The 27973-nt window shown below is 38.7% G+C and overlaps 2 protein-coding genes across 2 annotated transcripts; one reads left to right on the top strand and one right to left on the bottom strand.

Annotated features, from left to right (window-relative positions):
* Positions 1-308: 308 nt before the first annotated feature.
* On the top strand, positions 309-22402 carry LOC126403409 (hemicentin-1). Its single transcript, XM_050066058.1, has 19 exons — positions 309-443; positions 568-600; positions 2186-2257; positions 4049-4339; positions 4437-4709; positions 6798-7082; positions 8620-8883; positions 10936-11226; positions 12206-12478; positions 12646-12915; positions 13231-13521; positions 18504-18776; positions 18858-18984; positions 19068-19225; positions 19320-19421; positions 20436-20504; positions 20714-20773; positions 20908-20976; positions 21105-22402. The coding sequence occupies exons 1-19, from the start codon at positions 314-316 to the stop codon at positions 21167-21169; spliced, it is 3396 nt and encodes a 1131-aa protein (XP_049922015.1). The 5' UTR covers positions 309-313; the 3' UTR covers positions 21170-22402.
* apobec2b (apolipoprotein B mRNA editing enzyme, catalytic polypeptide-like 2b) lies at positions 21593-26430 on the bottom strand. Its single transcript, XM_050066101.1, has 4 exons — positions 25734-26430; positions 23153-23333; positions 22645-22988; positions 21593-22542 (listed from the first exon to the last, which is right to left on the bottom strand). Exons 1-3 carry the CDS (start codon positions 26009-26011, stop codon positions 22647-22649), a joined length of 801 nt encoding a protein of 266 aa, XP_049922058.1. The 5' UTR covers positions 26012-26430; the 3' UTR covers positions 21593-22542; positions 22645-22646.
* Between the last annotated feature and the right edge of the window lie 1543 nt (positions 26431-27973).

Raw genomic sequence — 27973 nt, forward strand, 5'->3', positions numbered from 1 at the left:
CTTAACCTCTTTCTCAGACACACAGTATGGAATAAACATATACGTTTGGTAAACAACACTAAAGCAAGTCTTGTTAACAAATTGGTGCTTTTTAGGTTGTTTCAATTCCCCAAATCCTCCCTGTCACTTTTCAGCAGAAATCAGCAATTCAAATTCTTGTTGAGAACAGAAACATCTGAGTGTGGTTAACCAACACACTTCCTGTTGCAACAAGCAAAAAAAATGACAGAGAGAGAGAGAGAGAGGCAGATGTCAAAGACAGGAAAGCCGCTGCTCTGAAGTGAGTTTAGAAATTAATTTGTTGCACACACCCATGTTGTGCACAGCCTATTTCCTTTACAGAATCTCACTACACAGCACATATATGACTCAACCCCGCAGCACAGCCTCTTCATGTGCAGCCCGATGGAAAATGTGGCTTGTCAAGGTCCTCGGTGTCATATGTAAGTTTATTTTTTTAGGCAATTTCATTCATTTATTTGTGATTTATCAAAGCGTACAAAGAATATTTTCATGTACTTTGAATTGTGATCCTCACTGAATAGTCATCGTCACTTATTTTTACAGATTTGACCGCTGTTTGTGCAGCTCAAGAAGATGGTAAGCCACAAGTTTAACCATTCACCAAAAACGACAAAGTAGTTGTGCATGTTGCATTGTTTTGAAGTTCCTACTTTTGTGCTTCTTTTAATCATTAACAGCATTTCACATTTCCTTGTTGACCCAGGGTGTCTGCAGGTCCTTAAAAAGTCTTAAAATGTCTTAGAGTTTATAAATATTAGTCTTTAAAAGTCATTTAATAGTCTTATATTGTAATCTGTGTGGTGTTAATTGCCACAAATATTGTATCTAATTTGATTTATCCAACTTTTATTTTCTTTTTGTCAAATTGAGTCTAGTTCTTCTGTGTCAGAGTCCTCATTACTGATGTTACAAACCCTTAAACCTGTCTTTTTAACCTGTTCGCAAATGTAGATTACCTAACTCACTCTGAAAACCACATTCCTAAATAAAATGTGCCTCTACACGGCATATACTCACCTCTATAGTTGCCCTTATACTTAACCTGCAATGCTCCAAAAAGAAAACAATGATTTGTCCAAAAATCAGTCTTAAATTTGGTTAAAAATGACCTGAAAAGGTTTTAAAAAGCATAAAGTTCATTACCTGAAACCTGTAGACACCCTGTGATCCACTAAACACTCACTCTACCTCATGTATGAAGTTCAGTTATGATTGTGAACTAAACTATCTGTTATTAAATGTTTTGCTTGCCTCTACTGACGCAGAAAACAACCATGTTTAGGAAGTTAAATCATGAGGAAAGCTAACATGAGGAACATGAAGTACTTTGCAGGCACGAGTCAGGCACTTCCTTCAATTCCACACCTACAGACGCAAATTCGTATTTCAGTATTCTGTAGCTCTGTCTCTATGTTTTTACACGGTTATGTTTTTCTAAACCCTTCTGTCTGTGTCCTGTTCCTGTGTTATCTGGTAGTGTGTGTGGTGGATTAAATAACACTTGATAATATACTGTTGTCATATACTGCACAGTGCGGTGCTGCTAAGATATGTACAAGTTATTTTTTTGGAGAGTATCTCAGAGGTGTTTCGACAGCAGTTGTGTTGTATTAGACTGCATTCTGCGGTCAGGTGTTGTTGTAATTTTATCAGTCTCTTAGCTATTTTAATCCACGTCAGCTCTATTATAATTATATGGGGTTTAATTTAACTGGGTATGTGTGTCCACCTGTATGGTGGTTTCCTACAAGACCACAGCAGTTCATTTAGGGCTGTAACTAACAGTTAATTTCATTTTTTATTAATTTGCAGATTGTTTTCCTCAATCAGTCGATCAATCGTTTAGTTTATAAAGTGTGAATGAAATGTAATTCACCACTATTCAAGGGGATGAATTCAAATTGTTGTTGTCTAAACCCTGAGATATTCAGCTGCTGTTATGTAAGACAAAGAAAAGCAGCATTAACCTTCACATTTGAGGAGCTGGTACCACTGAATGTTTGGCATCAACTGACAATCGAAGTTCATCTTCTGTTGTTTATTTCTTCTGTTAATCTTTGCAGCTCTAAGTTTATGTTTAAATCCCCACCTGAGATGTAGATAGACCACACATGCATGCTGTCTAAACTCTGTTCTCCACACCTCTCCTGTCTTCCACCAGCCACCACTGTGGCCAGAGAATCTGCTCCAACTGATCCTACTCCAATGACAATGAGTATTGGAACTGTCTATGGTGAGATTTTAACCTTAGTTGTGCTGTGAAAAGAAATCTAAAAAGAGGAGTGAGCCTGATCGTTCAACCCTGTATGTTTAATGTGGAAAAAACGTTACTTCCTGAAATCAAGCATTCAAAAAGAAGATAAGTGATGCAGTGCAAAGAAAATTCACCCATAATTAGTACTTACAAAATGATTTTGCATCAATTGTCTAACCACAGACAGAGCAGAGTTAATCTTAATCTTAATTATATCTCTTTGACAATACGGCCTCTTAACTGCAAGTCAGCAGATGCCACCTGTTTCATCACCATGGGTGTTGTTAAAGTGTTCTCACACTTATTTTATTTTTACCGCCTGCAGTGGTTTCCACCCAGGTGATGTCATCACTGCACTTTGTCCTCACACCTTTCAGAATGAGTCTGTTAAAATCTGATAAATGAAACTGAACCGTTTAACTGCTTGAATAATTTATTATTTAAATATTTATTCTATTTCACTTCTATTCGTGAGCATGTGTTCTGACATAAACTACAGTTTGTAATGTTGTGTATTTTCTAAAAAGATAGTTTCCAGTTCCTCATTTGATTCATTCTTATCTGCACTTAAAAAGCAACTTATATTTTTCTACCTGGGCCCCATTTTCCCACGATCTTGTGTCTAAGTGACTAATGGGAACAACAAATTTTGAAATTGGTCCAGTATTGAGCAAGAGCACTGCAGCTGACAGGCTGCAATGTAACCACATTACTGCATAAGTCACTGTCAATGAGTATTTAATTGAATAGTTTGTTTTTGCCACTGACAGGCTCAGATTGTTTTTATAAGTGTCTGACGATATTATGGAAAGGATCCCTACAGAGATAGAGCTTTTTGTTAAAGAGTAAGATCCCTGTCTTTAGTCAAAACAGCCTTTGCTGCCCCCCAACCCACCAGACTCCATTTAAATTGACAGTAACTTTATCATTGTAAAACACACTTTATTTGAAGTCGACAGAAACAAAATAAAACTCACATAGGCTGTCTAGCTGTGTATTTCCACCTTTAAAACAATCACCAACCCAAGAATGCTTGAAATAAACCCGTAATTCACCCCAGTTAGATGTATATGCTGTCTGGTGTGTTTGGTCTGGTGGGTTCGGCAATAGCAATATTCAGGCTGTTTCTAGTTAAACAGGAAGGATCTCACTCTTTGACAAAAAGGTCGACCTCTGTAGGAATCCTTTTCATAATGTTGTCAGATACCACAATCAGAGCCTGTCAGTGGCAAAAAGAAGTACTTTCAGTCGATGTAAATTGACTGTGCAAACATGCCCTGAGTGGTTACATTGCAACCCGTTCCACCGCTCACTTAATACTGAACCAATTTCAAATCTTGGCAAATTCTTGTGCCAAGATCTTTTAATTAACAGTAACATTAAGTGCAGTAATCACAATTTAATGTCACAACCAGACCAACCAGTGGGATCCCCGGGTCAGGGCCACTCACTGGGCTCAGGTTTAGAGTGATAGAGTATTAGATATCTGGCAAACTATACAAATATACAAGATAAGAAGTGTTTCAAGGAGCAAAAGCAAAACCAATGCCTAAAAGAGTAACAGTAGGATTAAGATGAGTACAAGTTAACAAGTAGAAAAAATACCTGAGTTTTCCTTTCAGACCAAATCTCAAGACAAGACTAGCTACAAAAAAAGATGTTCACAATCAGGTTCCTGATGCTAGTAGACATAAATGTGCATGGCTATTTCAGCAAAATGTTTTTTTATTTATACTTTTATAATCATTAATATTTTTCATACACTTCCAGTGCCTCCTGAACCATCTGTGCAGCTACTGTCAGGATGGACGGAGGTGTTCCTCTCAGAGAAAGTGGAGTTCAGTTGTAATGTCGATGGCAGCTCTGACTGGACCTTCACCTGGTACAGAGATGAACAGCAAGTACAAGATTCAGATCCAAATGTGTCTGTCGAGGGATCCAAGCTTACAATCACCGCAGCATCAGATGCACAATCTGGAAGTTATTCTTGTAAAGGTCATCACAAAACAAAGAGCGGCGTTATTACTGAAAGTGCTATCCCAATCAAGCTCAAAGTTCATGGTAAGTTTCGTTATGTTTCATCACCTATATTTGTGCTGAATGTCCAGACAGCATGTCATGTAAAATATTTGAAATGATCTGTCTTCTCTCCGACTAGCAAACAAGCCCAAGCCCAGTTTGACTCAAGATCCAAACATTGAAAAGATGTTCCTCGGAGAGTCTGTCACCTTCACATGCAAGGTCACCGAGTCCTCTGGATGGAATTATCTGTGGTACCATAATGGAAATGAAATTCAAGCTGCTGATAGTACGGCTCATACCATAGGGTCTATAGATCATCCTGACAGTGGACGATACCACTGCAAAGCCAAGAGAGGCAAAGACCAATTCTTTACAGAGGAGAGTGACACAAAAACTCTGCAGGTCTTTGGTAAGTTTATTTGTGACATTACAGTATGAACACATTCATATTTACACGCATGAGCCTTTATGCATTAATCTGTATCAGGGGTCAGCAACCTGAGCTATCCAAAGAGCAATTTCTGACCAAAAATAATTCAAAAAAATCTGCCTGGAGCAGCAAAACATATTTGAGCCTTATAGTGACACTGCTTATTAACAGGGATGCACGATATTGGATTTTTATTTTTTTTATATTGGATATCAGACATGTAACAACTCATTTGGCCAATACCAATATACCGATATATCCATTTTTTACCCACCTAATCTTAGTGATCATCAAGTCTCTTCTGTAGCGGAATTACCATCATATTATACATACATATTCTTATTGTGATGGCCCAACATCAGATGGAGACATGAAATACAATGCTTTTCTTTTTCTTATGCAATATTCATTCATGGTGCAAAATAAGAAAAAGCCTGCTGGCCGATTCTGATAGTTCATTTTAAAACCGATATTGGCCGATATCGATGATGTGCCGATATTATCGTGCATGCCTACTTATGGAGCCCGGCGGTCACACACCGAAGTCGTCGAAATCCAGTGCTTGGGCAAGGACTTGTGGCTTCAGGAACCAAGAAAAAAGGTGTTCTTTAGTGTTGGCATGATACGAGGCCGGTTGCTGTTATAGTTTAACGACATCCGGCAGCATTGGGGGAAAAACGCAGGACAAAAGTTAAGGTTGTGAAAGTCCAACTGAGGCAGTTGAAGGGGGGTGGATGGGTCCAACAAACACCGACTTTCACCCGAGAGAGCCGTGTTCACGTCACTTAACACCGTAAAGCCAAACCCTGTTTTAAACCTAACCACGTGTTTTTGCTGCCTAAACCCAACCATGTGTGTTTGTTGTTTAAGGAAAAAAATGTCACTTTGCAGTGTTGTACTGACGTATTGCATTTATTCTGAAAGAGACTGTATGTAAATGTTAAATTTCCTGTGAAAACAGAAGTGTATTTTGAAAGACAATGCATGTAACAGGCAGAACTTGACACATTGTCCCAGAACGTCAACAACCAACACACCAGTGGTACCTTGCACGTCATATGTGGACATGGAAAGTCCACGAGCAACACATCAATATGTTACGAGGTCAGAGTGAGAATGTGTTGACTTATTAGGTCTAAATTAGCCTATCGACATTAAAAATAGGTCTAACTGAACTTTCAAAAATATGTTTTACCACAAGATGGCTCCTCTGCAGTGGGCAATTTATGAGCATTGGTGGTGAAAGCAAACAGATCTCTCCACGCACCTTTAAATTCTGTATTCTCCTCTCAGACTTTTATTTTTATGGATTATGAATCAATGGCTAGCTTAGCTAGGGGAACTCAAGACTAGCCACTGCTGTTGAGGTTTGGCAAAATTTTAAGGAAAAAGGGTGCTAGGCCTTTGACGTACGACGCACATTTAGGAGTTGACGAAATGTTAAAACTTCTTTTGGTTGTTTTTCTTATTCAGTGCATAGGCTACACGTTTTTACAATTGGAGAATCTAAGATTTTTTTAGCCCTACAACAATGATACAAAAATTAAAATCTTTAAAAATAAATGAATAAATATTATTATTATTTTTTTATTTTTTTATTTTTGTCGAGAGCCACTGAAGAGGGGCTAAAGAGCAGCACATGGCTCCAGAGCTGCAGGTTGCCTACCCCTGACCTGTATCTATAGTATTTTCATCTGTGAAATTTTAAGTTTAAATAGCTAATAATAATAATAATACACTGCACATTTATGTGTTCCTGTCTCCTATTTTTGTATCGAAGTCCATTCCTACCAAAAACAGATCATGTAAGTCATTATAATGAGAAATGTTCTTGAAAAATTGAGTTTGTATCTCAACATGAGTTAATATTTTTTTTAAAAATGTGGAGCTTTCTCAAATTATTTCGACAAAGTTTTCTATCATAATGACTTACAGGATTTTTTTTTCATCGCGCTGGCAGTGGAAATGGGCTTCCGTACTTCTCTGATGCAGCAAGTCACTTTATTTTGGTTTTATCTTACATTTCGTTCAACTTTTTTAAGATTTCTTCACGGTGCATATTTTCAGACCAGCCTAGACCGTCTGTGAAGATGGTGAGTCCCTGGCTGGAGGTGTTTGAAAATGAGACGCTGGCTTTTAGCTGTGAAGTCGACATCAACGATGATTGGACGTACACCTGGTACAAAAATAAAGAAGTGCTACCGGACGACATGAACATTGACAAAATAGACTCATATCTCAACATCACTGGGATAACTCGAGCTTCTCAAGGAGACTATACCTGTGGTGTTCAAGTCGGTACCAGGAGACGCAGCTCTGGAATCAGCAACGCAACTCACATCACCGTTTATGGTGAGCTTTCATTCCACTGTGTACTATCACACAAATGTTACAGTAATTCAGCTATCTTTTGCAGATTGATAACACTTTCATTACAAGATACCACCAACACCCAGTTAGCTTTTGCTTTACACCAGACAGAAATGTCAACTTGTTACACTGTGTTTCCATCTTCAGTCTGTCATTGATATTTCACGGGGAGGGAGGTTTGATTTTCCCTAACCAATCACTAGCAAACAGCATATCAACCTGATTCTAATGTCATTTTAACTCCACACTGACTACAGTGTCAGTCTTCCATGCAGCACTGAGCAGCACAGCCAAGGCTATTCAACGAGGGCTGGGTTACCCTTTTTGACCCCATGGGAGTTATGGGGTCACATGTATGCGCAATGTAACTGGAACTATGATGCTGGAGGGTTACAGCAGATGGTGCTTGAAATAAAGGGATGGTATCCACTTAGGTGCTCTTTGGGTGCTCTACTTTTAGCATCTTTGGGTGCTCTCGGCCTGACAAAAGTACAATAGATCATTTTCATATGGAAAGCATTTTTTCATGGCCTTTTATCAAGGACTATTCAATAATTGCAGAGATGTAATTTTCACCTATATCTTTATTTCTTTTTTTTGCATAAAATACATTCTGACCCACGGCCTGCTGTGGATGCCTCAGAGAGAGGAATCAAACACGCCTTTGTTCTGTGATGGTGCACCAGCTATTGGGCCTTTTGCGTTCCAAGTCGCATACTTTGTCTTTTTACTTTTAGTAGGTACTACAGCTATCCTTAAAAAGGTACATACTGTTATGTGCAGTCTGCACACAATCGGGACATACCACTTTCTCATAACATTAAGCCTTAAACCTTGACCTTCTTGCTTTTATATCTGTTACCTTGGAGATAAAAACAAACGCCACTTGTATGATGCAATTTGATGCTGTGACTTCCCCTCATTTTTATCTCCCTGACTGCGGTGCTTATTTGTTGTTCTTTATTTTAACCAACATACTGCTGTTTCATGTCTCAATGCCAGATGAATCAGCCAACTTGAACTCAGTGGAGTGGGCCGATTTGAAGGTGTGGAGCCAGGCAAAGTTAGCTTAGCTTAGCACAAAACTGTAAACAGGGGGAAACAGCCACCACTGAACAGTGATATTTTATGGGGTCTTATTATTACTGTGAGATTGCCAGACTGATGGATTTGTTATATTTTACTAGCATGACTAGCTGTTTCTCTATTTTATAATACATCCATTGTCACTCCCTTGTTTCCAGTCTGCGTGCTAAGCTAAGCTAACTGGCTGTTGGCGGTAGCTTCATATTTAATTTACTCTACCCACACAAGTGGTATCGATCTACTCAACTCTCCAGAGTGAATCAGCATATTTCCATGTCAAACAGTTAATACCTTTTAATGTTAATATATAACTTCATGCACATACCTCTTAATTTTGGTTGTGAAATTTTGATGTATACTTTGACCGCTTCTCAGGTTTTGTGGTACAGTTTTGTGTAGCAGTAAAATGACGTGAACTGCCTCTCTGTTCTAGAAAACACACCAAAACCAACATTGACCAAGGTTCCTGCTTTTAACCCTATGTACGTTGGAGAAACCGTGACCTTCACATGCAAAGTCGATGTGTCCTCTGGCTGGAAGTATCAGTGGTACAGAGATGGACGCGTGCTTAAACACACCAGCGAGACCATCAGCATTCGTCTTGGTCTTTCTGATCAGGGGAAATACCTGTGCACAGCCACCAGAGAGGAAATGACATCAACAGACTTCAGTGAGGAAATACCACAAGATGTTCTTGGTAGGTAAAAACAAGCAAAGTAATACTGTGTTTAAGAAAATGTACAATTGTTTGTTGTAGATATGTAAAAATTCACTGCAAGGTCAGGAAACGTCCATGCTGCTCTTAAATGCAGTGTAACTGCATTTTGAGAGCATCTTGCTTCCGTTATTTTATGCATTTCCTGTTGAAACAGGATGTTGTGGTGTAGCATGAGGCATGAAGAATGGCTCAGAGGTGTATACGTACATACAGTAGCAGTAAAATATCACTCAGGGAGAAAATGGATGATTTGTGTAAGGGTGGGATTGTTGGCTATCAAAGTGAAAAAAGTCAGAATTACAAATTTTAACAGTTCACATGCCACCGCTGCATTTTAAACTTGTTGTCCTCTCAGTGTTTAGAGGACAAAACTGACCTGCTGTTTATTGACTCAGTCCAAAGTTTTATATTTTAAGGCATTTAGGTTTCGCAGCTGTTAAGAAACTGGTCCCTGCTTCCTTCATGTTAAAACGTAAATGAGTCAGTGCTTTTTATAGTTTATATAAACTATGTGAGTCACGGAATATTGTACTTTCAGTCGGCATCATCATCATCACTGTACATTTGATGTTCAGGTTGACTTACCTGTCTAAACACATTGTAGATTTAATGACCTGTGATTAAATTGTTAATCCAAGTGGCCAATGTCAGCTCTGCTTCTGACTTTATTCTCATATTGGTGACTATAAGTCAGAGCAGATGGCGGCGACATGTGGGGTCCCTCAGGGATCCATTTTGGGAACCCTCTTGTTTAATCGCTACATGCTTCCATTGGACCAAATTATACAAAATCATAATGTAGCCTTCTATAATTATGCAGATGACAAGCAAATATACATATCACTACCACCAGGTGATTATGGACCTGTAGAATGCCTACGTCACTGAACTGAGCAAATAAATGAATGGATGTGTCAAAATTTTCTCCAACTCAACAGAGATAAAAACGACATAATTGTCTTTGGACCACAGCAAGAAAGACAGAGTGTCACCTCCAATCCCTCTCTCTTATAACTAAGAGTCAAGCAAGAAACCTTGGTGTTATCCTGGACTCAGATTTAAATTTCCAAAGCCACATCAAATCTGTGACATCATCTGACGACTATCATTTGAAAAACATTGCTAGAGTCAGTGGAATGAAAAAAAGCAAGACCTTTAAAGGCTCACCCACACCTTTATTTCCAGTAGATTGGATTACTGCAATGGTCTGTTTGTAGGACTTTCAGAACAAGCTGTTCTGCAACTTCACCTTATTCAGAATGCTTCTGCTAGGGTTCTGACAGAAACTAGGGAATATGACCACATTACTACAGTTCTAAAATCTTTACACTGGTTACCTGTCACTCAGAGAATTTATTTTAAATCTTGCTGCTTGTGTATAAATCAATCTGTGGCTCAGCGCCTTGAGAACATCTAGGGCCAGCCTACTGACTGTCCCAAGAGTCAGAACAAAACATGGTGAAGCAGTGTTTTGTTATCAGGCAGCACAAACCTGGAATAACCTCCTAGATGATGTTAGCTCCGACTATAAACGCTTTTAAGTCGAAGCTAAAAACATTCCTTTTTTACACTGCCTAGTCTACCCTGTAATGACTGCAAGCTTATTTTAAAACTCAATTTTAAATAATTATAAATATATATATTTATCTTTGCACCTCTTGTCTGCATGTTTGCCATTTTTAATGATTTTTTAAATTGTAAATTATTTCGTAATTAATTTTACCTTTTATATCTTTTTCTCTTTACTCTTTTCTGTACCCTTTATTATGTTTTATATGTCAATGCTCCGAAAGCACTTTGAATTGCCATTGTGTATGAAATGTGCTGTACAAATAACGCTGCCTTGCCTTGCCATATATTTAGCTTCTTATACTTTTGAGGATCTACTTTTTACTTATTATTATTAAGTATTTAAGTAGATTTGACATCTTAAAGCTTAAAGTTTAGATCAGATCTTTTATCCTGTTTGGTAAAATCAAATAGTCAGGTTGGGATATAAAAAGTGACAGAAGTGTCTCTCTCTCTCTTTAGAAATTCCCCTTCCGTCTTTGAAGCTGGAAACAAATTGGTCGGACGTGTTCCCTCATGAGAGTGTGAAGTTGAGCTGTGGGATGAACAGCATCTCTGACTGGACTTACACGTGGGAAAAAGGCGGACAGCAGGTCCAGGCTGATAGTGTTATGTCTTTTAACTCAAATGGAGCTACCCTTGACATCAGATCTGCTGCAGCTACACACGCAGGAGAATATCACTGTAAGGGACACCTGATAGGAAGGTCTGTCAAAGGCAACTCGAGTTCTGGACTTACCCTCTCGGTGTATGGTGAGTTTTCTCTTTGGTAGATGCAGTTTGCACCCAGGTGTCTGTAGCCAACAGTGTTATTTGCACCCAGGTGAATATTCCTGGGCGTCCTCATATGAGGTCAACACATTTCCGGTTTACTTGACCTTATCTTTCGTTCTCTTTAACTTAGACCTGTTGTCCTCGTTCATGGACACTTTTTTTGTGCCACCTAGTGGTAGTAAGAGCACAATACACTAATCCACATAAAAACAAGATGGTAGCCATCTCTGCTGAGTCAGTCTGCAGCTGATCCCGACACAGAAGTGGACAAGGTCCAAAACCTGATCACATTTTATGGCTGAAACTTGTTTATTTATGATTAATAATGTTTGTAGCTTGATATGGCAACAAATTTGACCAATTTTAGCAACAGTAGTAAGCTAAGCCACTATTTATTAAGAACTACTCATCTGAAGATGTTGGGACTTTATTGTCGTCTCATTTGAGAGCACTGGGACTTAATTATCGTTGATTATGTTTAGTTTTTTATACTTCTCAGGTCCTGCTGATCCCAAATAGCTAGTGGGAATTAAAAATGCATACCAAACAAAAGTTCAGGTCTGAGGAGGATAAATATTTAACTGATTTACCTCTGTTTTTACATCTAGTACTGGCCCTAACCATGATCTGTTTGGCCTTATCCTAACCGACCTCGACTTGTCAACATGACAAGTTGTAGCCAATCACAGCACTGGGTGGGATCTATGATAATCTTTAGAGATGGGTGTAAATAGCTGAATAGCTGCAGTGTGACTATTTTCACCTGGGTGCAAAAAGGCACTCAGTTTCTTTTTTAAATTTACATAAAAATACATATATTTGGAGGAAAATTTATAATATTAATGGTTTCTTTCATTTAAGTTACAGTTACACATTTTTTGGGATTAGGGCAAGGGGGTCGGCGTAGGATAAATATCTGTCATATACTAATGGCAATGGCACATTATCATATCCTTAGATAAGAAACCCAGACTCGTACTGACGCAGGATCCAGACTACAAGATGATGTTCCCCGGAGAGTCAGTCTCCTTTACCTGTCACATTAATGTCTCCAGTGGATGGGAGTACCTGTGGTTCAAAGGCGGCTCTCTACTTACCGTACCTGGAAACAAGTACTCCATCAGCTCTGTTGGATCAACAAATAGTGGTTTATATACATGTCAAGTAAAAAGAGGCACTGATCGAGTCTTCTTCACTGATGGCAGTCAGCTTATACGCCTTCAAGTTGAAGGTACGTTTCTGTTTACTTCCTTGAAACACTTATTTTTACTATGCAGGTGTTGAACGAGTTTTCCAGTTGTGTTTCTGTCACATACGATCCTATTATCTGGCTGGTTGGATGTTTTGATGAACAGTTTAATCGTAATAACTGTTGATATTTCTTCTTTGTGTATTTAGGGAACAAGCCCAAGCCTTCGATGACTCAATTGCCAAATGCTGACAAGGTGTTCACTGGAGAGTTGGTGTCCTTCGAATGTAAGGTCGCACTCTCGTCTGGTTGGAAGTATCTCTGGTACAAAGACGAAGCACAACTGTCTATGAACAGCAGTATTTTAACCATCCGTGATGCCATTGTATCAGACAGTGGGACTTATAAGTGCGTGGCCCTGAGAGACAAAACAACGTACAGTACAGAGTTCAGTGATACTCGGGCTTTGCGCGTATCTGGTAAGTTGTGTCAGTGTGAGTTAGAGGAGTAATGCTGCCTTCATCTGTTTTTATGGATTTTATGTTATATAATGTCTTGCTAAAAATGAAATAGAAAGAGGATATATTACGGGCGCTCAGTAGCTTAGTGGTTAGAGCATAAGGTATTGTCCTTGCCACAGTGGCTGTGGGTTCGATTTAGGCCCTTAGCTTGAATCAGTTCTGTCTTATAAAGGCAAAAGCCAAAAAATGATTGCCCAGATGGATATGAATATTTAAAAAAAAGGATATATCTAAGGATATTAGAAATGGGCTAATGTGTTTGTTTCTCTCCAGAAATTCCTGTTCCAATCTTGAAGCTGGAAACGCCATGGTCAGATGTGTTCCCCACTGAGAGTGTGAAGTTGAGCTGTGACATGGACCGCACCTCCGACTGGAAGTACACATGGAACAAAGATGGACAGCAGGTCCAGGCTAAAAATAGTGTGTCTTTTAAGTCGGATGGAGCCATTCTTTCCATCGATTCTGCTTCACCCTCACACCGTGGACGATACAAGTGTTTAGGAGAGCTCAAGAGCCGGCCTGTCAAGAGCATTTTCAGTTCTGAGCAAACTCTTGATGTTTATGGTGAGATGATTTGTTTTTTTACACAGTTCTTCAGCAGAACACTTTTTTAGGCATTTAGTGACATTTAGTTGTGAGCAACCGACTGAAACTTCTCCAAGTTAGAATTTCTTCAGTGTTCACGGTTTTTAAATGATCTGGTCTATTTGAATCCATTACAATCAGACCAAGTTAATTAAACCAGTTAAAACACTGAATAAAGTAGGTTCATGTTATAAATCAGTGTTTCTCTGACACTGTTTGGCTCCTCAAAGATGGGCTTGAAGTCCAGCACCTGCTAAGGTGTGCTCATCTTCTTTGCTGGATAACTTCAGTTTCAGACATTCAGAATGTTTTTACCAAGAGCTGAGTTGTCCGCAGAGATCTCCTCTTCTCCAAAATAAATTGACCCGGTTATTTGAATCAGTGAAAATGCTGAATAAAGCAGGTTCATGTTAACAAAAACTGTGTTTTTTCAACACTACTTGTCATGTAGGAGCTGCTCACTACTGTGGCCACTGTGGAAATGTGAATGGCCCCATCTAGAGAAAACACAATTTTTATGTTCAGGTGATTATACACTTAAGAAAGCATATCTATTATATTAAATTCCATTTCTGCCAATATATCCCCCTTTAAGCAAAACCAGTAAATGCACCTTTTCACTTCCTTGCCAGAGATTGTGATACCACTCTACTATCAGTCCTGCCAGGACAATTAGCGTAGCTTAGCATAAAGAGTGGAGGTACAGGGAAACAGATGGGCTCTAGTTGCATGTAAGCTCCCATTAAATCACAAATTGTCATTTTCACACTAAGGCTTTTGGACAGAAAAAAACAAATGACTAATTACGTGTTAAAGGTCCAGTGTGTAGGATATAGGGGGATATACTGGCAGAAATAGAATGAAATATAATAAGTATGTTCCTTTACATTAAAATAATAATAGTTAAATTTTTGTTACTTTACAATAAGCCTTTAATATCTACATAGTTTCTACAGTTCCCAGAACAGACAAACCAAACACTGGCACTAAATAGGGCCATTTGCAACAGTGCCAGAAAAACACAGATTTTTTTTTTAACGTCAGATTATCCAGTGTTTTTACTGGTTTACATGGAGGGGTCCATTTGCTTTGAAGAAGAAGTGACCTTTGCAAATAATTACCTCCAGATGTTCAGGAGGTTTTTACTTCCTGGACATCTACTATGGCATACAATTACATTTTTTTGATTTTATTTTCATTTTATTGTGATTTAATGAGATGTTTGATTTGAAATGATTGCATTTTTATGGCATAATACACTATGACATCTGTCTTGCATTTTTCATATCATACTTTACTATAACATTTTTATTGGATTTTTTCATGACATACTATACTATGACATTTTTGATGACAGCGTTTTTGTGACATTTTTGATGACATACTATACTATGACGTTTTTATCACATTTTTGATGACATACTATATTATGACATTTTTACAACATTTTTCATGACAGCGTTTTTATCACATTTTTGATGACATACTATACTATGAGGTTTTTGTCACATTTTTAATGACATACTATACTATGACGTTTTTATCACATTTTTGATGACATACTATACTATGACATTTTTTTGACATTTTTTGATGACATACTGTACTATGACATTTTTGTGACATTTTTGATAACATACTAAACTAGGACGTTTTTGTGACATTTTTGATGACATACTATACTATGACATTTTTTTGACATTTTTTGATAACATACTATACTATGACGTTTTAATCATATTTTTGATGACATACTATACTATGATGTTTTTGTCACATTTTTGATGACATACCGTACTATGACATTTTTATCACATTTTTGATGACACACTATACTATGACGTTTTTATCACATTTTTGTCGACATACTATACTATGACATTTTTTTTGACGTTTTTGATGACATACTATACTATGACATTTTAAATCACATTTTTGATGACATAGTATACTATGACATTTTTGTGACATTTTTGATGACATACTATACTACAACGTTTTCATCACTTTTTTGATGACATACTATACTGTGACGTTTTTATTACATTTTTGATGACATACTATACTATGACGTTTTAATCATATTTTTGATGACATACTATACTACAACGTTTTCATCACTTTTTTGATGACATACTATACTGTGATGTTTTTATTACATTTTTGATGACATACTATACCATGACATTTTTATTATATTTTTTGTGACATAATATACTATGACATTTTTTTTGCATTTTCATGACATACTATGCTATGATATTTTTGTAACATTTTTTATGACATACTGTACTATACCATGACGTTTTTATCAAATCAAATCAAGCCAAGTTTATTTATACAGCACATTCAAAAACAACTGCAGCTGACCAAAGTGCTGTACAAGATGAAAGAATGACACACAAATATATAGCAATACAGAATGTACACAAATTTGAAACAGAATAAAACTGGTAAGAACAATTACAAAAATAAAAAGATGAAAGATGAAATGCTAAAATATTAAGATCACTACAGACAACCAAAGGCCATTGAAAACATGTACATTGTAAGATTTGTCTTAAAAGTGTCAATGGAGGGGGAGCATTTGATTAAGAGGGGAAGGCTATTCCAGAGCTTTGTAGCAGCGACTGCAAAGGCACGATCTCCCTTGCCCACAAGCTTCAATCGTCGAACAGTTAAAAGACAATGTTTGAAGGATCTAACAGGTCGGGAGTTGGAGTAGGGGCAGAGGAGTTCAGCAATATACTGGGGTGCCAGCCCATGTATGGCTTTAAAAACAAATAAAAGAACCTTAAAATCAATCCTGAATTTGATGGGTAGCCAGTGCAGGGATGCTAGCACTGGTGTAATGTTGTCTCTTTTCCTGGCACCAGTGAGAAGTCTTGCTGCAGCGTTCTGCACCAGCTGCAAACGAGACAAAGATGATTGGCAGACACCCAAGTACAGGGAGTAGACTAAATGAATGCAGTGGTTACGGTCTTGAGGTCATTGTGTGAGATGATGGACTTGCACTTTGCAATGTTCCTAAGTTGGAAATAACAGCCCTTCACCACAGTGTTGATTTGTTTGTCAAATTTAAATGCAGAGTCAAAAATGACACCAAGATTCCTGGCATGGCTATGGACATATGGTATGAGTGGTCCTAAGTGACTGACTATGCTGGCTGTGTTGTTGGGGGGGGGGCAAAAACCTCTGTTTTGTTATTGTTTAATTGAAGACAGTTTGTTGCCATCCAGAATTTCACATCCTGGAGACAGTTCAGGATGGATGTGATGGAGCTGGAATCCCCTGCATTGAATGGAAGATAAATTTGTGTGTCTTCGGCATAACAGTGAAAAGAGCATTTGTGCTGGCGGAAAATGGAGCCTAAAGGAAGCATGTATAGTGCAAATAAAATGGGCCCTAAGATGGAGTTTTTGATGACATACTATACTATGACATTTTTATCACATTTTTGATGACATACTATACTATGACATTTTTATCACATTTTTGATGACACACTGTACTATGACGTTTTTGTGACATTTTTGATTACATAATATAAGTTAACGTTTTTATCACATTTTTGATGACACACTACTATGACGTTTTTATCAAATTTTTGATGACATGCTATACTATGACGTTTTTATCACATTTTTGATGACATACTATATACTATGACATTTTTGTGGCATTTTTGATGACATACTATACAAGGCCTTTTTTTGACATTTTTGATTACATAATATACGTTAACGTTTTTATCACATTTTTGATGACATACTATACTATGACGTTTTTGTCACATTTTTGATGACATAGTATACTATGACATTTTTATCACACTTTTGATGACATATTATATACTATGACGTTTTTGTCACATTTTTGATGACATAATATACGTTAACGTTTTTGTCACATTTTTGATGACATACTATACTATGACATTTTTGTGACATTTTTGATGACATAGTATACTATGACATTTTTATCAAATTTTTGATGACATGCTATACTATGATGTTTTTGTCACATTTTTGATGACATAGTACACTATGACATTTTTGTGACATTTTTGATGACATACTATACTATGACATTTTTGATGACATACTATACTATGACATTTTTATCACATTTTTGATGACATACTATACTATGACGTTTTTGTCACATTTTCAATGACATACTATACTATGACTTTTTTTATGACAGAGACTATGGCGTTTCTGTCACATTTTTGATGACATACTAAACTATGAGATTTACGACATTTTTTTTTTAAGGCAAACTATACTATGACTTTTTATGACTTATTACACTGACTTCTTATGGCACACTAAACTGTGTTTTCTTCTTTTCTTTTTTTTTTTTTTTTTTTTTACATATTATGACATTATATCACAGGCTATGATTTTTGTTTATTTATTTTAGTGACTGTGATGGGCACAGAGGCAGGTTCTTCCTGACATCGTTTCGCGACCATAACTAGCACAGTATCAATACCTACTTGCCAAATTTGGAGCTGATTATCTGCTGGGCATTGTTTTTAAAGGGTGTTTAATATATTGTCTCGGGGCAGATGTAAACCTCTGGGTAATGCTGCATCAAAATGACCAATTTCTCCTCCATATTTTTTGACTGATAGCTACTAGGAAAGGAAAGATATCTGCCAACTGTGATTGGTTGTTCCCTGTCACATTATATGTGGTGTGCGCTGCTGCATTCCAAAAGTTGACATTTTTTATCTCAGGGCGCAAAAAAATAGGTGCTTGGGAACGGTATCGCTCTTGCTTTTGAGCGCATCTACATTAACAACAATGGATGTGTGGGCACAAAAACTGCAGCATGTGTACGGGCCCCTAAAGCATCTAGTTAAAGGCCAGTTTCTTCCTACTTTGGTTTGTGCAGTGTGATATCCAATAAAATGCTGTCATACTTATCGCAATGACATTATTATCTCTCCACAGATACAAAACCCAAAGTCACACTGATGCAGAATCCCACACACGATGTGATGCATAGTGGAGATTCAGTCTCCTTCAGCTGTCACACTAATGTCTCTTCTGGATGGGAATACCTGTGGTACAAAGATGGCACTCAAACCACTGAATCTGGAAACAATTACACGATCAGGCCTGTTGCAACATCAAACACTGGATCATATCAATGCCTAGTTAAAAGAGTAGGAAGTTCAGTGTTCCTCTCAGACAAGAGTCAAGCTGCAAGCCTTGAGGTTAAGGGTAAGTTTTTGTAGACTTCCCTCAAACATTTTTCTGAATGTGTTGAATGTGTTCATCACAGTTTTGATTGTGTTTCTGCAGAGCGCCCACAGGCTGATATCGTCCTGTTGACTGGCTGGGCCGAGGTCTTCTCCACCGACAGCTTGCTGCTCAGATGTGGGGTGCAGGAAAGTCCGGACAAGTTGAACTACATGTGGAACTACACGTGGTAATGCACAGAAAAAATACAATTTAATACTATAGATTTAAGTATTCTGAATGCACTCATGTGTACTGTGTGGATTGTCACAGGTTTAAAGGGGGCCAACCAATCATTCATCTGCTCACTGAAAAACATACAGTCACACCCCAGAATGACCCTGAGCAGAGCCTGTACACCTGCAAGGGCGTTCGCAATGGCAGACCATCATATTCAAAAATCAGTGATTCTTTCAAGACCAAGAACCTTCGTGAGTATAACTGAGGTCTGGAAGTAATGAGTTATTACAGAGCAAATAGTATGTCTCATTTTCATTCTTCTTGTTTTTAATTTCTAATCTGCAGTTTTGAAGAGGAGAGTGCTTCTTTCCATCTCTGGCTGTATCTTCTTTGGCATCATCGCCGTCTTCATTGGATGCATTGTCCTCAGAATCTTCCGCAAACCAGGTGTTATGAAGTTTTGAGACTCCTTGAGTGCATGGATTCTAAAAATCTGCACAATTAAATCACCTATAATCAATATTATTAAATAATTTATCAGTTACAATGTGAAAACAATAGTTGATTCCGATTGGCAGCATAGTGTCTCTTAATTCCCAAGTAGTTCCAGTGAAACTGTTCACTGTTCTATACTATGACGTTTTTTATGACATACTCTACTGTGTTTTTTTTATGACATACTAACTATACTATGTTTTTTTATGACATACTATACTATGACATTTTTATGACATACTAACTATACTGTGTTTTTTAAGACATACTAACTACACTATGTTTTTTAAGACATACTAACTATACTGTGTTTTTTTTTTACATACTATACTGTTTTTATGACATACTAACTATACTGTTTTTTTTATGACATACTATACTATGACATTTTTATGACATACTAACTACACTATGTTTTTTAAGACATACTAACTATACTGTGTTTTTTAAGACATACTAACTACACTATGTTTTTTATGACATACTAACTACACTGTGTTTTTTAAGACATACTAACTACACTGTTTTTTATGACATACTAACTATACTGTGTTTTTTAAGACATACTAACTACACTATGTTTTTTAAGACATACTAACTACACTATGTTTTTTAAGACATACTAACTATACTGTGTTTTTTAAGACATACTAACTATACTGTGTTTTTTAAGACATACTAACTATACTGTTTTTTATGACATACTAACTACACTATGTTTTTTTTATGACATACTATACTATGACTTTTTTTGACATACTATACTATGATGTTCTTTCAGGAGTTACAGGAGACTAAAACAGACACTAAAAGAAAGTGATTAGAAAGATGATAAACTAAAAGGTGATAAAATGGAGGTATAAATGTGACATGCTTCACATGAAGTGGCCAGCCCACTTCATCTCAAATTAAACAAAAACCACAATGAGGTGACCCATCAACCTATTATTCTTTTCTACCTCATAGCTGATGATGATGAGAAGCCAGAAGACACAGAGCTGTTTCCTACCATGGCTCAGCTAAAGGACCGTGATGGTACGTTGACGCCACCTCTCATGGCTTGTGGTTTTGGTCACCGTTTCCACACATGCTTCAGATACAGCTCCACCAGTGATTCATTTCAGAGCTATTGTAGAAAATGCCATTTGTGAAACTACCTACTGACATTTTCAAGTCACAGCCTGACTCTCATTGCCTGTAGCCGTTGGTGCTGTTGTGATAAAGCTGCTTCCTCCCTCCTGCAGATGCAGCCTGTCCACTGGTTAAGTACATTACTGATGCAGAACTGAGAGCTTCACCTAAAGGTAAAAAAAGCCCACAGATAAGTAAAGCGGAAGATACAAATCCTGTGTTACTTTGAGTGTTTGTAAAGTCCCCTGGGTCCATCTCTCACTGATATATTTGCTTGGTTGCATTTTGAAAACAATCCCACCCGCAGAAGCAGAAGAGAACGGCACGATTTGCAGTGAAACAACACCCTTACCAATAACTTCACAGGAGGACCAAGGTAATGAAGTTATACTCCAAATGCACTTTTACAGTGAAATATTTCCTCTTTTCGCCCATTTTCTGTGCTGACTTCTTTATAACTGAGACACAAAGTATTTCTAATCCATATTTCGACATCCTTTCTAGCTGTGACAAGTGAGAACCATGACACAACAGAAAACAACGGTGGACTGGTTTCCTTTAAACAATGAGTCACTGAAGCTCTCATTGCATCACTTTGGCAAATAATTACAAGTCTGTAAACTTTTAAGGCTTTTTTTTAAGATTTTTCTTTTTTTTTTTTTTGTCTTTATTAGATAGGACAGTCTAAGCATGAAGCGGGGAAGGGAGAGAGGAGATGACATGTAGCAAAGGGCAGCAGGCTGGCATTGAACCTATGGCTGCTAAAGAAAGGACATTGCCTTTGTATATGGGACACCTGCTCTAGCAACTCAGCCACTGGGTGACACAGCCCTGTGAGGCTTTGATGGGTTACAATTTTTTTTTGATGTATTAAAACTAGAGAGACGTTCTCGCTGTTTATAGGCTACAAGCGGCATATAAAATTTAAAGTTTTGACTTGTCTGCAGTACTGGATAAAAGTCGAGTAAATGAATTAGAAGTCGTCCTCCGGGCACTGTAAATATTGGTACCAAATTTAATGGAAATTAAAATAGTTAACAATATATTGCACCCTGGAACAACAGGCTGCCATTTAATGTGTACAGATTTGTTTTGCACTGAACATGACCTGGTGGCACAGTACTGTTGAGAATTGTACATATTTTAATCCACGTCACTGCACTGATGAACTGTTAAAGGCACTGTTTACATTATTATGTGATATGCATCAATGATATACATTGTTGGCTTTCATTGTTAGCAATAATGTGTACTGTACATATGTGTTGACCTGCAGGAGAATATATCAGTCCTCCTTTGGTTGGTTTTTTACTTGTTGTAGCAAACACCTAGGGCCAGATGTATAAACTGTGTATGCCCAAAAACATTTCACTGGTCATGTTATTAATTTGCGGGCTACACCTCGTTGTGTGAAATGTCAATCAAAGGCACATTTATACAGTAATTTTTATGAGTGGTAAATCATTCTTTTTACTTTTCATCCTCAACTGTAAAGCACTTTAAGAAGTCTGTTTCAATATGAGTGCTATAAATGAACCTTTCTGATGTTTAATAACAATGATTGAGACATAACCTCAAAGATGGTTTACAGGTACATGTGAGGAATTAGTGGTACGGGCATTATAAATGGCCGCAGTTGTGCATCTGGCCCCAGATTTGAGTAAATATAAGTTAGTCTACACCACAGCTTATTTAATATTAAATGTTACAGCAGTTTATGTTATTGCTGTCTTCCTCTCAACTGCCATTCAAGCAATTTGTGTCTCCCGATGAAATTATCAAAATAAAAAATACAAAATGTCGCCATGAGTGTTCATTCAAACTAAAACTGATCTGCACCGTCAGTTGTGACCGCAAGAAACACACATTCAACCAGTGGGGATATAACAGGTAGGCTGATTTGTGGTTCAGTCAGTGGGGAGATCTTGTCCATCGTGTGCACCTGTAACAAAAGACACAAGTATGAGACAATCATAATCCAGACAAACGTCAAAATCCAATGTTTCTTTTAAACACACAAGTCGCAAATGAGCCCCTGACTCACATCTACTTGAGGATGTCAGCCAGTTTCTCCACATAGTAGTTGTAGTTCTCCTGACAATCCTCCCAAGGTGCAAAGCTCTCCTCCTCCTTCTCCACGTACGTTTCCCAAACGTGTACGAAGTCAGACGGCTTCATCATCCGCAGTTTGCAGCCGGCACTCGCCAGAGCCCGGAGCCCCTCCACTATCTCCGGCTGCTCCCACTCAAAGAGACGGGAGCAGAACATGCAGAGACGGACCTTCTTGCGCTGCTGGAGGATGGTGGCCAGTTTGGCTGCACAAGCTGCACAGGGACTGGATGTTATGTACCAGGTGACCTCACACTCCTGGGATGCATTAGGGAGCACCTGGAGAGGAAAGAGAGGGGATTTACAAAGGGATAAAGGAGAATAAACATTATCATATAACATTATCACAACAGAAAAAGCTAACAGAAACCAAAGCTTGCAGGGAGTTCATGTATGTGTTACATGATACGGCCAGTAAGAAGCTGAGTGAGAGCGTGGATTACCTGTTGAAAGAAGGCCTCTTCAGCATGAGCTGTGGCATGTTCATCCTCCATATAACCTTTCAGAGGCTCTGTGGTGCCTCCTGGTGTATCCACTCTGAAACACAGCAGGGTCTTGTTCCTCCCTGATGAGTACTCCACGTTCCTGAACTGAAACTTGAAGTAGAACGGGCTCATCTGTTCCCTGGTGGAGATTGAAAATGAGATCTGAAAACTATGTTTGCCTTTTAGTAAATACCAAAGCAAATGTTTCATGAGGCACAGCACTAGCTGTCATCACGGGGCTTTTTAGTGCATGGAGGTTAAAGGAATACCTCACCCCCATTTCCATATCAATTACGCACCCTGTGTTATGTTTCATTCGTAAAGAAAACATTTTTCTTGCATGCCTCTGGCGAACAAAGAATCAAAAAAACAAAAACAATCTTGATGAATTGAAGTCAAGTGGGGCAAAACTATCTAAAAACATCAGTTTAGAAACTTATGCAGTATAATCCAAGTCTCATTTATGCAGTCATATGCTCAGCACTTCCTAAACAGACGCCCTTTCAGATGGGGAACTGAACTAAAGGTGAAACTTATCTGTCTTCTCTTCAAAGCCAGACTCCATTGACAAAAACAGTAATTTAACCTCGCTGAACATGGACACTGCTGGTCTACCGCTGCCTTGATCAGTTAGTTTGTTTGTGTCATTGTGTGACTTTGGTGTTTTAAAGTGTTTGTTTGGATTCAGCAATGTCACACAATAACACAAGCCAACTATCTGATCAAGGCAGCAGTAGATCAGCAGCTCTGATGTTAAGTGGGGTAAAATGACTGTTTTTGTCAATGGAGTCTGGCTGTAAAAAGAACATGAATAAGTTTTACTTGAATTCAGTTCCCCATTGGAAAGGGCTGTCTGTTTGGGAAGTACTGAGCATACAACTAGATGAATGAGACTTAGATTGTACTGCACAAGTTGTGTGAGACTTTGTGAAAACGCATGTTTTGATATAGTTTTGCTTTTTATAAATACAGCCCCCTTTGACTTTTATTCTTTGTTCACCAGAGGCATGCAAGGAAAACAAAGTTTATTTTATGAATTTAGTGGGTGAAGTATTCCTTTAAAGGAGCAGTGTGTAGGAATTAGTGGCATCTAGTGGTGAGGACTGCAAATTGCAACCAGCTTAAACTTCTCCCGTGTCCAACATGAAGGTGAACTCCCACTCAGGATTCCTTTTGTGTTTATAGATCAGGAGGTTTTCATAGGGAGCTGAGTTATCAGCAGAGGTCTCTTCCTCTCCAAAACAAGCAGACCAGCTGATTAAAACCAGTAAAGACACTGAATGAAGCAGTTTCATGTTACAAATCAGTGCTATGTGTGCTCATCTTTTTGTCTGATAACTTACGATCCAAATGATCGGGAGGTTTTTACCAGGAGCCGAATTATCAGCAGAGGTCTCTTCCTCTCCAAAACAAGCAGACCAGGTGATTTAAACCGGTAAAAACACCGAATAAAGCAAACCAACCAAAAAAGTCTATGTTTTTGTGATGCTACTCATCGTAGAGGGGCTGATAACTAAAGTGGCGAAAGCAAAAACTCAAATGGCCCTGTCTAGAGCCAGTGTTTGGTTTGTCTGTTCTGGGCTACTGTAGAAACATGGCGATGCAACATGGCAGCCTCCATGGACGAGGACCTGCTCCCTATGTAAAAATAAACGGCTCATTCTAAGGCAACAAAAACACAATTCTTATTTTCAGGTGATTATAAACTAAAGAAAACATACTTCTGATATGATATTCCATTCCTGCCAATATATCCCCCTAAATCCTTCACACTGGACCTTTGGATGAGCATGAAAGAGTAAATAAACCCAATCAGCATGATGTGTCAACAGTACTTCCAAAGTTATCTGTCACCTTTAATGATAGTGCATGACAGTGTGACTGACATTCACTTCCTGGCTTAACAGTGGCAGCATGACTCACTCATTTTGAGATGAATTTGTCAACCATCCAAGGCACAAAAAAAGAGCGATGATATTGAGTCTTGGAAATAAACTATGGTGACACAGTGAATAGAATATTAACAAGGCTACTGCTGAGTAAACCGGTGCTTCTATAAATATTTTTGGCTCCCACATCATCCCATTATCTGTAGATGTGCAAGGCTCTTCACAATTCAGCCACTGTACAAAGCACATTCCCCTCGTGTCTTTCTTTATTAATCCTTTGTTATATTGCGCATGAATAGCCAGATGGATTTCACAAATAGATCTCTCGTATCAAACAGCTAATACTCAGAGACGGAGACTGTGGAACAGATGCTAGGCGGAGTGATAAAGCAGGGGCCGGCATCTGTCAGCTCTGTGACTCATCCCTATTCTTACTGTTGGGTTAGTAAGGATGGCAGGTGCAAGCCATTAGTATCCTTCCTCGCCAAAATCCACTATAGAACGTGCGTTGGGAACAATATGATGTAAAGAAAGACATGACAAACTACTTTAGATACAAGAGAAAACAACTAATAACCTAAGTGTTAAAAAGCAAAACAGGTAAGTGTGACACACTAACTCTTGTGTTGTGTGTGTTAAATCTCACTCACCCTGTGATGATCTCAAACGGTGGCAGTTCTATGGGCTGAAACTCTCCATTTTCTTCACTGTTTGCTGCCTCTGCTCCTGTTGCGCCTCCACTTTCCCCATTCCTCTTCTCTTCTTCCGCCTTGGGCTGCTCGGGGGTCTTCTCTGGCTTTTTCACAAGTTTGTCAGGCTTCTTCACACTTTTCTCTTTCCCCTTGTCTTTGTCCTTCTCATCGTTGGTTTTGTTTTCCACCTTCTTGTCTTTTTTCTTAACAGACACCCGGCTGTTTCTGTCAGCCATGATTGTGAGCAAGTGGGTGAGAGTGTTGGTTAGAGAGGGAGGGACAGGGAGAGAGAGAGAGATAGCTCAGGGTAAGTAGAGTGATAACCCTAGTGCACTTACAGAAATAGATCCTATTGTGTGCCCTGGTGGGAGTCACAACACATGCATGTCTGGCTGAGGCAGGGATAGGTTAACATACTCCTCCTCTTTCCATGTCCTGGCTGCTAAAAGGCCAAAGGACAGCACAAGAGTGGGTGACCATGTGTTGCATGAGGAACTTCAGGGGCTTTGCTGGACTTGTATCTCTTACACACTTTACGAAGTTGCCAAATTCAGAAAGGAAAGTACCATATTCTGTGTATAAACAGAAATAAATATATACAACCCCAAATAAAATGAGTGGCAGCTCTTTAATCCATCGGGCTTAAACTGTCAACGGGCCAGCAACAGGCAGGTTATTAATAACGATGTTTGCCTGCATGCATCTGTGTGTATGGGGTAACCAGGGGTCTGTTGATACTGAACACCACGTTTGTTTGTGCCAACTCCAGTGACCTGCAGCACGTTAGCAATACACAAAGGCCAGCAAGAGGGCACCCCAAATAGGGAAGGAGAGACATCAGTGTGGCACAAACACACACAAACACCAGTGTGTAAGTATTTGTCTCTAAGAGTGCAAGAGTGAAGTGTGGCCCAGTGTGCATGTGCCTGTGAACAATCAATCTATGAAATCGCCCTGCATCAATATGGCCCGCTGCTGAGGCCACTGTATGGGGGGAGGGGGAAAGATTGGTTTTGTAAGCGTGTGTGTATTTTTGCGTCTGTATGTGTCTATGTGCGGACAGAAAATGGCTTTCTGCACTGCAGATGTAATAACTTGAGGCATAAGGGAGATGGTGGGAGGGAGGGGGCAGTTCAATTACAATTTCCTTTCCTCCCTCAGTCTCACTCGCTGCCAAGTAATTCATTTCAGAGGCAATTACCAATAGGACCGCAGCCCAGCCTGCTCGACTAACTCAAATGGATGAGCTGTCACAGCCGGGGGGGAGGGAAAGGGAGGGGAGGGAGAGACGCTTCAAGCTGCTCCACATACACTCGCAAACAACAACACACCCATGGGGATGAGCAAAAACACTTTTCAAAGATAAACACGCTGACACATCCACACGGATATCAAGCGACGTATCTAAATCCACAGAGACGTCCCGCGGTGATAATCATTAGGATCACAGCAATCTTTGATAATTATGATCTATGGGGGAAATCTCATTGTATCTCACACAGATTAACACACTTCCTCTGAAGTGCTTTTCAACTATAACAAAAACAGTAACACGGGGATGAAGCTGTTCTGCAGCCTGTGAAGAAGACATCTAATCCTCGTGACAGTCTTTATAATCAGATCTATTGCAATTCCTTCACAGCCAGTCATCTTCATATCGATTGATGCTGTTGCTCCCTATTTATCACATAAAAATAATCAATGCATCAAAGCAGCTTGTGCCCTCTGATCGTGTGTTTGAGAGCACGAGTACAGGAGCAACATATAGTCTCCTGCCATCTAGTAATAAGATGTTGTGAGCCTAGTTGGCTTTGAAGGAAAGGACTGCGTAGGACGCGACTGCTGACTGCCTGCTGACTCAAATTTAACTGTAATGGAATTATATGCAATTACCCAGCATCCCCACCGGCCCGGCCAAGAGTAACAGAGTTCTTGAATAAAAGCAAACGCACACAGCAACGTTCACAGTTTCTCCTTCAAAGCGGTGCCCTGCAAAGCGGTTTCAAAATATTTCAGTGAGGTCAGACAGAGCAAAAGTTGTGCCGCACTTGAACATCCTCAGCTAGCTGTCTGGGGGCAGACGCCGGGTCAAACCCATTTAAATTCCACAAAGTTCAGAAGTAGAATTGGACATTGATTGAAAAAGGAAGAAAGTGCTGGTGAAGAAAATGAAATGAAATTGACCTCCACTCTGACGG

Source organism: Epinephelus moara, chromosome 16 (assembly GCF_006386435.1).
Source record: "Epinephelus moara isolate mb chromosome 16, YSFRI_EMoa_1.0, whole genome shotgun sequence".
Lineage (NCBI taxonomy): Eukaryota > Metazoa > Chordata > Actinopteri > Perciformes > Serranidae > Epinephelus > Epinephelus moara.

Bases quoted from the DNA above. Each gene is read 5' to 3' on its own strand.
- LOC126403409 (XM_050066058.1), top strand. From the start codon at position 314: ATGTTGTGCACAGCCTATTTCCTTTACAGAATCTCACTACACAGCACA. The intron at 444-567 runs GTAAGTTTATTT...TTATTTTTACAG, and splicing joins CAAGGTCCTCGGTGTCATAT to ATTTGACCGCTGTTTGTGCA. The intron at 20,774-20,907 runs GTAAAAAAAGCC...TCCCACCCGCAG, and splicing joins ACTGAGAGCTTCACCTAAAG to AAGCAGAAGAGAACGGCACG.
- apobec2b (XM_050066101.1), bottom strand. From the start codon at position 26,011: ATGGCTGACAGAAACAGCCGGGTGTCTGTTAAGAAAAAAGACAAGAAG. The intron at 23,334-25,733 runs GTGAGTGAGATT...AATCTCCACCAG, and splicing joins CCGTTTGAGATCATCACAGG to GGAACAGATGAGCCCGTTCT. The intron at 22,989-23,152 runs GTAATCCACGCT...TTTCCTCTCCAG, and splicing joins AAGAGGCCTTCTTTCAACAG to GTGCTCCCTAATGCATCCCA.